The sequence below is a fragment of the Corythoichthys intestinalis genome, chromosome 19 (assembly GCF_030265065.1).
Source record: "Corythoichthys intestinalis isolate RoL2023-P3 chromosome 19, ASM3026506v1, whole genome shotgun sequence".
NCBI classification, from domain to species: domain Eukaryota; kingdom Metazoa; phylum Chordata; class Actinopteri; order Syngnathiformes; family Syngnathidae; genus Corythoichthys; species Corythoichthys intestinalis.
This window is the reverse complement of record NC_080413.1, coordinates 1,568,924-1,584,736: the sequence shown is the minus strand read 5'-3', so window position 1 is coordinate 1,584,736 and position 15,813 is coordinate 1,568,924. Positions and strand designations below refer to the sequence as shown.

The 15,813-nt window shown below is 42.0% G+C and overlaps 1 protein-coding gene across 1 annotated transcript; it reads right to left on the bottom strand.

The window, feature by feature from the left end:
• Positions 1-742: 742 nt before the first annotated feature.
• On the bottom strand, positions 743-13,312 carry adam17b (ADAM metallopeptidase domain 17b). The gene is made up of 17 exons (XM_057822859.1): positions 13,093-13,312; positions 8,727-8,856; positions 8,532-8,662; positions 7,920-8,008; positions 7,678-7,846; positions 7,466-7,596; positions 7,312-7,398; positions 7,141-7,251; positions 6,851-7,081; positions 6,627-6,779; positions 2,801-3,000; positions 2,629-2,732; positions 2,429-2,563; positions 2,230-2,360; positions 1,995-2,162; positions 1,859-1,915; positions 743-1,797 (listed from the first exon to the last, which is right to left on the bottom strand). Exons 1-17 carry the CDS (start codon positions 13,163-13,165, stop codon positions 1,552-1,554), a joined length of 2,346 nt encoding a protein of 781 aa, XP_057678842.1. The 5' UTR covers positions 13,166-13,312; the 3' UTR covers positions 743-1,551.
• Between the last annotated feature and the right edge of the window lie 2,501 nt (positions 13,313-15,813).

Below are 15,813 nucleotides of genomic sequence, written 5' to 3'. Positions count from 1 at the left end.
GGAATATGTTTGAACATTGTATAAAATTTTTTTTTTAAAAAGCATTCTATAGCATTTAAGCTAGCAGACTTTTGCTATGTAAGTTAGCCAATTGTTTTGTTGTACATAGATCCTCTTTTTTTTTTTTTTAATATCGTTTGAGGCTTAGGTGTATTATAATTTGTCATGTTCCTTATCCGATTACTCGATTAATCGACAACTAAAATAATCGATAGCTGCAGCCCTAGTCTCCTGCAATATTTGTGGCGACTGTGGTGTAATTCAATGGAAGATTCATCTGAAAAATCCACCTTTTGCCACTTTTCCAGCATCCATTCTTTTGACAAGCTGTGGGCCTTGGCAAATGCCACAGTTTTTCAATTGTCTGCACCCTGAGAGATAGTCTGAAATATCAACAAATCTTAGCTGCCTCTTCCATTCCTAACCATGAAAAGGGACAAATTCTGCAGCAGGATGGTGCTCCATCGCATACTTCAATCTCTACCTCAAAGTTCCTCAAGGCAAAGAAGATCAAGATCCTCCAGGACTGGCCAGCCCAGTCACCAGACATGAACAGGATGAAAGAGGAAGCATGGAAGACGAAACCAAAGAATGTGGATGAACTCTGGGAGGCAGGCAATACTGCTTTCTTTTATGTTTCTGATGACTTCATCAGTAAATTGTATGAATCTTTGCCGAACCACATGGAAGTCATACAAAATATTAAATTTGGATCTCACAGCATCACTACTTGATTGGCTTATGTTATGTAACATATTTTTGTATTTGAAGTACTTTTTTTTTTGTTCAATTTTCAGACTACTTTCTGTAGGCAACAAAACTTTTGTCTTGCCAAAATTTGACCTTTATGTCTTTGTCAAATGATAATCAGTGAAACAAATCTATTTTTGTAGATTCAACATCATTTGGGAGGGCCTTAGCTTTCATATGAGCCATTTCTGAAACCAATTAAATCATTAAAAGTCAGGTTATTAGCAGCTACTCACACCAGCTATGATAACACGCCACATACATAGCCACAACAAAATGTTCCACAGCGAACGGATGCAAAAATGTCAGGGACATGACGAAGCTGTACGCCCTGAAATTAATTGAACTGCTTGACTGGACGCTGAGTTACTAAACCCAGATTGTTGACTGTGTTATTTTACAGTTTTGATGTATGTTCCATGCCTGAATGTGCGTCTTTAGTTGTATGGGGGACGGGAAACTGATAAGGATATGCTTCATCCCGTCCGCCTTTGTCGTCTTCTTCGGTTCCTTTGGGCAAATCATATCACATTTTGTAATTGTCAATGATACCGATGATGATGACAATAAAAAATTCCAAATTGTTTCTACAAAATGGATAAGCGACAAGACTTTTGTCAAGGACAGTAGAGCAAGTCAGGGAAGCATTTGCAAAGATTTCTGGACACGTCCTCAGTTGCGTACCTCCAGATCAACTGGCGCTTTGGCCATCGCCGCTAGACTCGAAGGTCAAATCGAGTCTTAGTCGCGTGCAAACCCGGACTCCGATCGTCCGACAAAGTTTTGAATGCCACGGCATGATCAGCACAGAGTTTCTTCGCCGTCGACACGTTGCTGACGTCTCAGTTTCGGCACTGCCGCCAAGTTTTGCTCCGTCAGGTCCTCGAAGGAACGCGCAACCGATCTCTGCGGACGCCCGAACGCCGCCTGCAGCGCCGCTTCGTCCACGCCGGCGCTCTCCGGGGGCCCGGACGCCCGAAAGCGCATGTCGGGCACTTTGAGTATTCGCACTGAAGCGGTCTCCGGGCTGCTCATGAGTTCCGCGTTCTGAGGGCAAAAGATGTGGCGGGTCGGGACACGGACCAATGATGGAAAGGGGCGGACTTACGCTTGGAAAGAAGAGAGACTTGGTGGTCTGCTCATATTGGCGGTCCACCTTTTTGTCCTAAAGCGTAAAAAAACAACAACCCCACAACTCGTCAAACTGGCGGTTGACCTGATGACAGGCGGCGGGGTCCGCATACCACGCAGTGTACCAGTACACTTAAGGGGATCCAGAAAAGCAGCGAGAAGGCCACGACGGAGCCGACCAAGTTGTCGGCCAGGAAGGTGGCGAACGTGTTGATGTCCAACTTGTCGATAAAGTCCCACAGTCGCTCCACCACGTCCTGCACCTGCTTCATGCACTTGCCCTGAAGAAGGCCGGTCAGCGCACGTTATGTACCCGCCGAACGCGATTGCACTCGGCAAACGTCTTACCGCGCCGTCGCAGAAGCCCACCGTACAGGGTTTGCCTTTGCGCAGAAAGAGGAAGTGACCTTCCGCGTCACGGTAGGGAGCGCACACGCCGCTCTCGCTGCGACAGCACACCTGACAGGAGGCGTCCGTTTCTGGAAGGAAAAGATGACGGGCGTGCCATTGCCGCCGGAAGATTCGGGAGGACTCCGGCGGGCCCTACCGTTGCAGGCACAAGGCTCCAGCTTCAGGACGGCCAGACAGAAAGGAACGCACGAGCCATTTTGACACTCGCCGCTGTCCAAACACGGCGTGTGGTCCAGAGCATTTTCAGGAGGCGGACAGTCTTCGCTTTCGCCTAAGACAGACGTGATTTCAAACGAAAAAAAACACAAAGAGTCCAACGCGTGACCGGCAGCTGACCCGTGCAGTACGAACGTCCCTTGCACGTGGCGTCGATGGGCTCCTGGCAAACTTTTCCCGCCGTCTCCAGCTGGCACTTCCTGCAGCACGGGCTGTTCCTGTCACTGTGAGCAATGCGAGCTTACATGATTGAGCAAACGTTTCTACTCAAAATGGCGAAAAGGTCTCAGACCTGCATCGCGCTCCCTCCTTGAGGCGGCACTTGGCAGTGCAACAGGGGTCAGAGGTCAAGTGCAGCAGGCCAGGGTCGCACTCCTCTCCGGGTTCAACCCGAGAATTTCCGCAAACGTTGACCGTCCGTTCCTTGAAGCACGACGTGGCCTTGGAGCGCAGGCGCTTGACGATGGAACGCTTGGAGCACTTGGAGAACACCTGCGAGTGCGAAAACTCGCTTCAGTTAAGAGTAGGGCAGTCAAAATTATCGCGTTAACGGGCGGTCATTCATTTTTTAAAATTAATCGCGTTAAAATATTTGACGCAATGAACGCACATGCCCCGCTCAAATAGATTAAAATGACAGCACAGGTTCATGTGCACTTGTTACTTGTATTTTTTGGAGTTTTGTCGCCCTCTGCCGGCGCTTGGGTGTAGGGATGTCCCGATCCAGGTTTTCGATACCGATATTGTTTTGCACTTCCGATCCGATACTGATACTGGCCGATACCGATACCGGCCTATCCGAGCATGTACAGTATTAAAGTTTAAAATTATTTAGCCTACTTACTTAGTTGTCAGACTCATGTTGAAAAGGGTTTTAGTACTCTTGATAACAACTAGCCACCTGAATTAAGTGAATTTGAATAACACAGTGGTTGGTAACAAGAAACTGACCTGTTTATTCAGTGATAAACATTATAAATAACAAACAGAAATGGCATATTATGTCAGTAAAACGTGCAAATAATATTGTAAACTGTCTTAAAAAAGCAAAACGCACAACCTCCGTGGAAAATGAACTATTAACTCCGCATCAGTTCTCTGCTCTTGAACAACTGTACCAAAGCATAAAAAAAATGAAGGTGTGCCATAAAATGCGGACTGGATTTTAGGGAAACCAAAGCAAAAACTGGAATGGGTTATGTAAATCGGTGCACTGGAAAACTAAAAAAAAAAAGTGGATCAGGAGTCTGGATCGGAATTTTTTCCGTGTCAGCCGATCCGATACCGATGCGCATTTTTTTGCACATATCGGCGGTCAATCCGATCCAAATATCAGATCGGGACAACCCTACTTGGGTGCGACTGATTTTATGACCATGAGAATTGTGTAATTATTGACATCAACAATGGCGACCTACTTGTTTATTTTTTGATAGAAAATTTTACAAATTTTATTAAAACGAAAACATTAAGAGGGGTTTTAATATAAAATTTCTATAACTTGTACTAACATTTATCTTTTAAGAACTACAAGTCTTTCTGTCCATGGATTGCTTTAACAATGTTAATTTTAATGCCATCTTGTTGATTTATTGTTATAATAAACAAATACAGTTCTTATGTACAGTATGTTGAATGTATATATCCGTCTTATCTTTCCATTCCAACAATAATTTACAGAAAAATATGGCATATTTTATCGATGGTTTGAATTGCAATTAATTACGATTAATTTATTTTAAAGCTGTGATTAACTCGATTAAAAATTTTAATCGTTTGACAGCCCTAGTTAATAGGCCAACGCTGCCTTCCCCATGACATGTCACTAACATTGCTTGTGAGCTCGTCCTGCCCTTTCTGACATTTTCCTATCCTTTTGGTTTGAGACCAAAACTTAAATTTAGGGCTGTCAAAATTATCACGTTAACGGGCGGTAATTTTTAAAATTAATCACGTAAAAATATTTGACGCAATTAACGCACATGCCCCGCTCAGACAGATTTAAATGACAGTACAGTGAACTGCCCACTTGTTAGTTGTGTTTTATGGAGTTTTGCTGCCCTCTGCTGGCGCTTGGGTGCGACTGATTTTATAGGCTTCAGCACCCATGAGCATTGTGTAATTATTGACATCAACAATGGCGGGCTACTAGTTTATTTTTTGATTGAAAATTTTACAAATGTTATTAAAACGAAAACATTGAGAGGGGCTGTATTATAAAATTTCTATAACTTGTACTAACATTTATCTTTTAAGAACTACAAGTCTTTCTATCCATGGATCGCTTTAACAGAATGTTAATAATGTTCATGCCATCTTGTTGATTTATTGTTATAATAAACAAATACAGTCCTTATGTAACGCATGTTGAATGTATATATCCATCTTGTGTCTTATCTTTCCATTCCAACAATTTACAGAAAAATATGGCCTATTTTACAGATGGTTTGAATTGCGATTAATTGCGATAATTACGATTAATTAATCTTTAAGCTGTAATTAACTCGATTAAAAATTTTAATCGTTTGACAGCCCTACTTAAATTACAACTTCAAACCCATACTTGGGAGTTGGACTAGCATAATATTTCAAATTTGGGAACTTGGACAAGAACCGGACTCGATGTGCAGTGGTATGAAAAAGTATCTGAACCTTTTGGAATGTCTCAATTTCTGCATAAAATCACCATCAAATGCGAGCTGATCTTTGTCAAAATCACACAGATGTAAAAAACAGTGCGTGCTTTAACTAAAACCACCCAAACATTTATAGGTTTTCATATTTTAATGAGGATCATATGCAGACAATGACAGAAAGGGGGAAAATAGGTAAGTGAACCATCACATTTATTATTTTGTGGTCCCCACTTTGGCAACAATAACTTCAACCAGACGTTTCTTGTAGCTGCAGATCAGTCTGGCACATAGATCAGGACCCTAACCTCCACAAAACTGCTGTAATTCAGTCAGATTCTTGGGATGGCTGGCATGAATCGCTATCTTTAGGTCATGCCACAGAATCTCAATGGGGTTGAAGTCTGGATTTTCACTTGGCCACTCCAGAACGTGTATTTTGTTCTTCTGAAACCATTCTGAAGTTGATTTACTTCTGTGTTTTGGATCATTGTCTTGTTGCAGTATCCATCCTCTTTTGAGCTTCAACTCAGGTTTTCCTGCAAAACATCCTGCAAAACTTTTCAATTCATTCTTCCATTCAGAATAGCAAGTTGTCCAGGCCCTGAGGCAGCAAAGCAGCCCCACATCATGATAATCCCTCCACCATGCTTCACAGTGGGGATGAGGTGTTGATGTTGGTGAGCTGTTCCATTTTTGCTCCAGACGTGACATTTTTGTGTTACTCCCAAACAATTCAACTTTGGTTTCATCAGTCCAAAAAATATTTTGCCAAAACTTCTGTGGTGTGTCCAAGTTCCTTTATGTGAACATTAAACGAGCAACAATGTTTTTTTTTTTTTTTAGACAGCAGTGGCTTCCTCCGTGGAATCCTCCGTATGACCGTGCGGGCGGCCGTGGCGGAGTTGGTAGCTGGAGTTGTCCTAAGTCAGCGGTTCGATTCCCGGCTACGACTGCCCACTGTCGAAGTGCCCTTGCCACTGACCCCTAATTTGCCCCTAATTTGGTTGGCATCGCCTTGCATGGCAGCAGCACCATTGGTGTGTGAATGTGTAAGTGAAAGGGTAAATGTGTGCTAATGTAAAAGCTCTTTGGGCATTGTAACAATGTCGATAAATGCGCTATATCATTACCTTCCATTCCTTCCATAACCAGGACACGCCCCCCAACTGTCCCCAAAGGATCTGATATGATCAGGACACGCCCCCCTGTATGACCAGGACATGCCCCCCAAATTGTCCCCAAATGACCAGAACACGCCCCTTAACTGTCCCCAAATGTCTTAATATGACCAGGACACGCCCCCAAATGACCTGATATGACCAGAACAAGTCCCCCAAATGTCCCCAAATAACCTGATATGACCAGGACACGCCCCCTAATTGTCCCCAGAGAAATTCCAAAAGGTTCAAATACTTTTTCATACCACTGCAGGGACTCAGACAACTCCAAGTAAAGTGGGCCTGCACTGTCAAAGGAACCCACCTTGTTGTTGAGGTGGTCTCCGCTAACTGCAATGGGGTACATGACGTACTTCCCTCCTTGGTCCTCTCGGGGGGCGCAGTTGGGGACGTTGTCGGGGTCGTGCTCCGCTCCGAAGTTGTGCCCTAGCTCGTGCGTCGTCACCAAGTCGGCTTCCTGCGGGGACATAAAGTCAGGCAACAGGTTAGGCTCGCGCTTCGGTGCAAGTCCTCGGCCGACTGACCGACCTTGGTCAGGATGGTCTTGCCGTAGTTTTTGGTGCTGGTAAGTCCGGTGTTGAGGTACACCACCCGGCGGTCGACCCCAGGGCCACCTTTGGAGCAGAGCCCACCTGGGATGTCGCCCTTGACCGGCGCCACGTACGCTAGTCCTAGGGTGCCCTCGGCAAAGTCCTGGTAGGTGAACAAGTGTGCCAGGCAAACGTTGGCCGCCTTCTCCGACACGTCCAGGCTGAATTGCTACCAGACGCGGGAAGTCAGCCGTCACGTCGGCGCTCTCGGACACGCGCGCAGGTTACCTCCAAGAGCCTTTTGACGTCCCACACGTCTCGACCCTCCACGGGACTTCCAAGCATGTTGAAGTGAACGTTTCCCGGCGACACCGGGGTCGGCGTCTTCTCCACGATGATCTGCCGCAAGAACATACGTCAAAGCGGACAACCGAGGCGCGGCGGCGGGCCGCTGCAAACCTGTTGGATTTGGACGCCGTAGCCCGAGAAGTCGTCGTCCCACGACGTGTTTCTATAGATGTCGTCTACACGGTCTATCAGCTCGATCTGCGCAGAGACCGCCACGGTAGCACTCCCACAAAAATGCGTCGGCCGGCGAGTACTCGCGCCTCACAAGGTAGTTTAGGGTGGTGCTCTCGTCGCGGCGTCCCATGTACGTGAAGAAGCGATGGTCGGCCACCAACAGCAGAGGGCACGTGTTCTTACTGTGCGAATTCGCATCGCGTCGAGCGCGCCACGTGCACTCTGGCGCGTACGCCGCCACGACCAGAAGTCAGCCACGCGAACGGGAAGCGGCGCAAAGACCGGTAGGGGTCGAAATCATACCTTCGTCGTCCTCGGCGGCGCCGGCCGCCCCATCGGGTAGCAGGCGGCCAGGGTCGCCGTCCACGTACCCGCAGACGGAGGGCCGCCGCGATCGGTCTGGGTTTCGGACGCGGTCCGAGCGATACGCCAGCAGACGGTCGTCGGAGGGCGTGGTGAACCTCCAAAGAGGCTGAAAGAGCAAGAAGCAAACGGTCGGTCTCAGAGTCCCCCAGATCGGGGATACGAATCGACCGCGCTCTCGCCTCGATAGTATATTCGCCATCCTGTGTGAGAATGCGGGCAGAGAAGTCGCCGTCCTTCATGTGCGCTTGAACTCGAGAGTTCTCTTCACCTGCCGGGATGCAAAAACTGTCAGAAACTGAGGAGATCACGCCGCGTCCGGAGGTTGACCTAATACATCGCGAGCAGGCAGGGCCAGCCCAGCCTATACGCAGACTATGCAGCTGCTTAAGGCCCCTGACCACTAGGAGGCCCCCAATTTGGTAATTGTTTCATTTATATTCTATTTTGTTTACTACAGTTTGCTTTATTTTACTTTTTTTTTTTTGTTTTGATACTTGATTACAAGCTTAAAAAAATAAAAGTCCTTCCTTAACTTCTTTCTTTCCTCTTTTAGAAAAAGGTTTGGCGCTATCTACTGTAAGTTCTGACAATCATTTGGGGTGAGAAGTTTGAAATATGCAGTGCAACAAAATATGATTAATATACAAAATATGGACATATGGGTTGGATTGCATGTATGGGTTTCGCAGTACACTGTGACGAAATGGCGGGCCAAAAATATGGGCCCCTTGGCATTATTTTGCTTAGGGCCCCCAAATGGCCTGGGCCGCCCATGCGAGCAGGGGAGTCACCGATAACGTGTCCGGTGAAGAAAGCGTGGCGGTCTACGCGCAGCTCTCGCTCGCCGTCCCGGTCCACGGCCCAGGCGGAAAAGTCTCGGGTAAAGATGTGCTCGTTGGTCCTCAGGTAGAGACGGAAGTGTCTGTGGACGATGTCGTCGCCGTGAGTCGCGGATCGACCGACGGACAGACGAACGGAAGGCTGACCTTTGCAGCGCGTGGAAGCTGATCTCTTTCTCCACGTGAGTGCTGAGCAGGTCTCGGCGACGGATCGAATGCGTGCGTAAGCTGGACGGCGCCAGCACCTCGAAGTCGTCCAACACCTCGCTCACGGACGCTGAAAAAAATTCCGCGCCGGAAGGAAAAAGGCGCTCAAATCAAGTGCGGTACAACAAAAGAACAATTGGCTAACAAATAGCAAAAGTCCGCTAACTTAAATGCTATAAAATGCTAACTTTTTCTTTTCACAATGCTCTGTTCAAACACATAGTCATGGACGAAATTATTGGCACCCCTGGATTTTTTTCCTCAGAGAAATGAGAAAGCAATCGCTTCTATAATCATCAACAACTTTCATGCACTTTTCATGCTCTCCGATGGAATTTTGGACCACTGTTCTTTTGCGAACTCTTCTAGGTCTCTCAAATTTGAAGGGTGCCTTCTTGCAACAGCAGTTTTGAGATCTCTCGATCCAGACACATCGATGGCCACCTCAGAATTCTCCAGCGCTTTGTCTCCAACAATTTCTTGGTGCTATTTGAGGTATGTTTTGGGCATAGGCAGAGTTTGACTTTTGGGCCGGGGGGGCACAACATGTTGATGACCCCGAAACGCAGTGTCAGCAGTAAAATTAACTTGCAAGAATATTTACAATAAGTTGACAATGTGTTTTTTTGTTTCCCATCATTCTTAAGGGGAATTGTAAATCAGGGTGCTTAGGACAGCTATACTTTTCGCCAAGATTGTCATCCATTGAAAATGGTACGCCCGCCGGTGTCATGCCAATGTAGTTACCCCAGTCAAAAATTGTATCCCCTGGGTGGAGTCATATGGAAGTAGATTTGTGTCCTTATTAGGGCTGTCAAAATTATCGTGTTTACAGGCGGTAATTATTATTATTTTTTAATTAATCACGTTTAGAGCTGAAATGAATACTCGAGCAACTCGAGTAACTCGAGTTTAAAAAGTGATCTGAGTAATTTTATTCACCTCGAGTAATCGTTTATTTTGACAGCTCTAAGCATCACGTTTTGCTCGGACTACTTTTAATGCGGGACAACGCGCTGATGTCACGTGCGGAGAGGAGGAAAAAAAAAAAAAAAACTTACTGCAGCCGACAGCCGCTACAAACGACGCCGACGTTGCTAAATACTAGCCCGCACGATGCTATGTTGGTAGCAGGTAGCGTCTGATGCGTCTCATAGAGATCACATGTATGTTGTACTAGATGCGCATGACAGACTCTGCCGCGTCTGGGCAGCGTTAGTAAACAGCCGCCATCTTAAAGCAGTAGAGCGCTAAGTGCTAATAAAGAGCGCTAAGCGCTAATAAATAAGATTGACGTTACTGTCGCTACTAGCTCACGTAACGTTAGCCCTGCGGAGGGCTGGGTTTCTATTAATTATGACCACTGTCGATGCGTGGCTAACGTGTCTTACATACAGGGTTTAACATAACATAGCATTGTGGAGTGATGAGGGTGTAAAATAAAAACTTAATAATGCTAACTATCAATTTTAGCTGGATAAAACACCAAGTAGCACTGGTCCCTAATGTGCTCCATACAGCCTGTATCATACATTTATTTTGAACACTGCAAAAACTCAAAATCCTATCAGGACTTACAGTTTAGACTAATTTAAAACTTAACTACAACTTAAAAATGGCTTGACAAAAATAGAAATTCAATTTAAACACGTGGGGAAAAATCCTAACTTTTAAGTGATGTGTGTTATCAAGCGTAAAGGCATTTTTAGGTGTGTATATTTATATATATATAAATTTAATAAGGTCTAAAGGTTTTTTTGAGTGAAAGCAGTGAATTAGTCTTTTTTTTTCAATTCTAGTTACATCTGAGATGCAATTGTTGGCTGTTTTCAACAATATACATCGAAAATAAAGACATTGATTGACTGAAAATGGTTCAAGATTAGATGAAATGTCTTGTTTTCTCATGTATATTTATAATTGCTCTTCACCTAAAAATCCGATTACTCGATTAATCGATAGAATTTTCAGTCGATTACTCGATTACTAAAATATTCGATAGCTGCAGCCCTAATCACGTTAAAATATTTGACGCAATTAACGCTCATGCCCTGCTCAAACAGATTAAAATGACAGCACAGTGCAATGCCAACATGTTACTTGTGTTTTTTGGAGATATGTCGCCCTCTGCTGGCGCTTGGGTGCGACTGATTTTATGGCTTTCAGCACCATCCATGGGCATTGTGTAATTATTGACATCAACAATGGGGGGGCTACTAGTTTATTTTTTGATTGAAAATTTTACAAGTTTTATTAAAACAAAACATTTAGAGGGGTTTTGATATAAAATTTCTATAACTTGCACTAACATTTATCTTTTAAGAACTAAAAGTCTTTCTATCCATGGATCACTTTAACAAAATGTTAATAATGTTAATGCCATCTTGTTGATTTATTGTTATAATAAACTAATACAGTACTTATGTACCGTATGTTGAATGTATATATACATCTTGTCTTAGCTTTCCATTCCAAAAATAATTTACAGAAAAATATGGCATATTTTAGAGATGGTTTGAATTGCGATTAATTAATTTTCAAGCAGTAATTAACTTGATTAAAAATTTTAATTGTTTGACAGCCCTAGTCTTTATTATTCAAACAAAAAAAAAGTTGCTTCAATCAAAATATATAATTTCAACCCAAAAAAGTCGCTTCAATCAAAAAAAAAAAAAAATGTTTGAATGCAAAAATAAATTTGAAATTTAAAAAAAATGCATGTGAAAGCTTTTTTTTTTTTTTTTGATGGAAGTAATGTTGATTTGTGTTTGGGCCACATTTTTGCTACGACATTTTTGTCATTATTCCATCAAAAAATAAGTTGCTTCAAAAAAATATATATTTTCAAAAAGAAAAATCACTTCAGTCAAAAAAAGAAAAAATTCGATGATGGTAAAATTTTTTGAATGCGAAAAAATATTTGAGATTGAACAATTTGCGTTTGAACACTTAATTTTTCATTGAAAAAGTTTTCTTTGATTGAAGCAATCCTTTTTGTGTTTGGGCCATATTATGGGTAGGACATTTGTGTCTAAATCATTTAATCCCCCAAAAAGTTGCTTAAATCAAAAAATATATATTTTCAATCAAAGAAAAAAAAAATCTGAAAATATATATACACATTTTTTTCTGTCTAAGTTGCTAAACACATGATCTGTTTGAAAAATAATTTTGACCCATTATAAAAAAATATTTTTTGTTCATTTCATTCATTTTTGTTGCAGTTTTATTGCTTTACAACTTATATATACATATATATATATGAAAGTCAATTACATGCAATGACACTTTTCGTCCACCGGGGGAGGGGGGGCTGCTTCCCCTTAAAATCCGCTTATGTTTTTGGGTCATCGTCCTGTTGGATCACCCATGACCTCTGACGCAGACCCAATTTTCTGACACTACATGTTGTGATGTTTTGGGGTGGCTTTGCTGCCTCTGGCACTGGACTGCTTGACTGTGTGCATGACATTATGAAGTCTAAAGACTACCAACAAATTTTGCAGGGCCCAGTGTGAGAAAGCTGGGCCTCCCTCTGAGGTCATGGGTCTTCCAGTAGGACAATAACCCAAAACATACTTAAAAAAGCAGTAAAAAGTGGTTTGAGAGAAGGCACCGGAGACTTCTAAAGTGGACAGCAATGAGTCCAGACCTGAATCCTGTGGAGAGTTCTGAAAATCGCACCCTTCAAATCTCAGAGACCTGGAGCAGTTGGCCAAAGAAGCATGGTCTAAAATTCCAGCAGAGCATTGTAAGAAACTCATTGATGGATACCAGAAGCAGTTGTTCAGTTATTTTGTCTAAATGTTGTGCTCCCAAGTATTAGGCTGAGGGTGCCAATACTTTTGTCTGGCCCATTTTAAGTTTTTTGTAAACTGATAATGATTTAGTTGTTTTTTTTTTCCATTCCCTTTTGTGTTTTTTCATTGCAAGCAAAATCAATGAAGATATTCCTACCCACCATTTGTAATTGCAATCATTTTCTGGAAGAAATTGAGCATTATCCGACAGAATTGTAGGGGTGCCAACACTTTTGGCCAGCGCTGTGAAAGGTGCCTTTCAAGCAAAACAACCCCAACAGGGGGCCAGATTGCAACCCCTGGCTGGCAGTTTCTAGCCCGCAGGCCGTGGATTTGACACCACTAGATTCTGATTTATTTGATCTTCAAACGCTGCCAGCGTCTCGTTGTTCAAATGGAGTGGACGTTTATCGTCGTCAATTCCAGTCATCGGGGGTAATAAGTGCGTGCCAGTAAGTTTATTCCGATTTACTCAGCGGTTCTTCTATGTAGTGTATCTGACTTACAGAGTTGCGGGTCTCGCGAGTGCGTCGACGCTTCATTCGGCGTGATAACCAACAAACAAAACAGTAGCAACATGTTGATGTCTTTCTTTGGCTTCCGTCATAAAACACTTGAGGCGGCAGTTGGCATTTTAAGGTTTGAAAAAAAAAGGCTTCGCAGATCTGGTTAAGTTCAACTCTTGTCAGAAAAGGAAAAAAAGTCAAGTTGACAAAACCAGGAAGAGCTGAGCGAACTGTCAAGTTAGCAGTCAAAGCGGAAGTGATCGGATGCGCCTTCACAACAAAGGTTTTTTTTTTTCCCACTTCGTCTTTGATTCAATCTCGCCAGAAATATTAATTTGCTCGTCGATTCGCTTAGTTAGTAGGTAGTTTTGATAGCTATTTTTTTATAGCCAGTTTTTGAGTGGTTTTGATATCAGGACTACTTTTGGTTCATTCGCCGTTTTTCTCAACAGTCAAAATGGATTACTAGACGGCAGACAAGGAAGTGACCCAAGAACAATTAGTGCCGCAACGATTATTCGATTAACTCGAATCATTCGATTAGAAAAAAGTTTCAAATCAAATTTTGCTGCTTTGAGTATTCGTTTAATTAGTGGTGTTGTAATGGTTTGTTATGAAAGTGTTTGCATTTAGTTTATTGATTTGGGTGGATATACTGTTATTTCGTGGCAACAGTTAATATGACATAACTCACTTCACATGGCTGAATCCACCTTCTCCCTGTTAAGACCAACATAAGGTAAGTTTGTGTTTGAGCTAATATGTTGCTAATTCATTCGTAATTTAGTTTGTAAGTATATTTAGCCGTTTTTTTTTTTTTTTTTTTTGTGGGAATATGTGTTTAAACGATTTGTTAAGAGCATTGTAAAACAACGTTAGCATTATATAGCATTTAAGCTAGTAGACTTTTACTCTGCAAGTTAACCGATTGTTTTTTTGTTGTACTTAGATATTTATTTTTTAAGCCGTTTGAAGCTAAGGTCAGGTATTTGAATTTATTCTTAAATGAAGGTGCAGTTCTGTATAGTTTGACGAAACAGTCGGTGAATTTTATTTTGTATTTGCATTTAATGCCCTTTTGAAAGTGCAATTTTAGCAAGCCTTGTTCCTAAACCAAATGTTCCTAATCCGATGACTCGATTATTCAAACTAGCTAGTTGATATATTCATCGACTACTCAAATAGTAGCGCTAAAAGCAATTAACAGGAAGCGGCAGAGGACTAATATGACAAAATGAACTCGTTGGCTTCCATTGACGTTGATAGACCCCTCCAAGTCAAAATGGATTGGACGTCCTTTGCCGTCAATGGTAGCCAGCTAGGGGCATAGGCGGACTTTTGGGGCAGGGGGGGCACAACATGTTGATGACCCCGAAACGTAGTGTCAGCAATCAAATTAACTTACAAGAATATTTATAATAAGAAGTTGACAAGTTGAGTGTTTTCTGTTTCACATTATTCTTGAGGGGAATTCTAAATCAGGCTGCTTAGGCAGTACTTTTCGCCAAGATCCTCATCCATTGAATATGGTACACCCGCCAGTGTCGTGCCAATGTAGTTACCCCAGTCAAAAATTGTACCCCCTGGGCGGAGCCATATGGAGGTAGATATGTGTCTTTAGTATTCAATCAAAAAAAAAAAGTTGCTTCAATAAAAAAAGTTGCTTCAATCAAAATATATATTTTCAACCAAAAAAAGTCACTTCAGTCAAAAAAAAATGTGTTTGAATGCAAAATAAATTTGTGTAGTTGTAAATAAATAAATAAATTTGATATATGAAATTCAAAAATGCATGTGAAAGCTATTTTTCTTTGATTTCTTTTTTTTTTTTTTTTTTTTTTTTTTTTTTTTTTTATTTGTGTTTGGGCCACATTTTGGCTAGGACATTTTTGTCTTTATTATTCAATCAAAAAATAAGTGTCTTCAAAAAATATATTTTCAGATCATAGAAAATGGTTTAGAATTCGAAAAAATATTCGAGATTGAAAAATTTGCATTTGAACACTTCATTTTTCATCGCAAAAGTTTTCTATGATCGAAGCAATCCTTTTTGTGTTTGGGCCATATTATGGGTAGGACATTTGTGTCTAAATCATTCAATCCCCCCAAAAATTGCTTCAATCAAAAAAAATACTTTAAATCCAAGAAAAAAATCATTTGAAAAATAAAATTGCCCTCCCCTCATTTTTTTTTTCATTTTTTTTTAAATTCTATGCAAAGCAAATGACCGTCTAAGGCGCGAGTCACATGATCTGTTCTAAAATTAATTTTGACCCATTATGAAAATATATGTTTTTGTTCATTTCATCCATTTTCGTAGCAGTTTTTTTGCTTTACAACTTATATATATATATATATAGGAAAGTCAATTATATGCAATGACACTTTTCGGCCACCAGGGGGGCCTGCCCCCCCTTAAAATTCGTTTATGGCTAGGGGCCAAAAAAAACTGCAGATCTAATTGCCAAGAACGTGTCCTGTCAATCAAAATGAGTGTCTATTTATAATACTGAGCTCATCCAACAGCTGCAAAACTCATTGTCGGCTTTAGGAGATTACAATTTACTCATATGTATTTTTTTCTAAACATCACATTTTGAAACACCAATTTATTTTAAAAAAAATATTTTGTGAGAAAATTTCACTGCCATGAAACGTCACGCAAATGCCGCAGTTTTTGTTGTTGCCTTTAGATGGCAGCATTTAACGTTCAGTTGCAAA

Coding starts and splice junctions, on each gene's coding strand:
- adam17b (XM_057822859.1), bottom strand. CDS start 13,165: ATGTTGCTACTGTTTTGTTTGTTGGTTATCACGCCGAATGAAGCGTCG. Junction 7,847..7,919: donor ATGGCGAATATACTATCGAG/GCGAGAGCGCGG, acceptor TTGCTCTTTCAG/CCTCTTTGGAGGTTCACCAC. Junction 3,001..6,626: donor GAGACCACCTCAACAACAAG/GTGGGTTCCTTT, acceptor TCGCACTCGCAG/GTGTTCTCCAAGTGCTCCAA.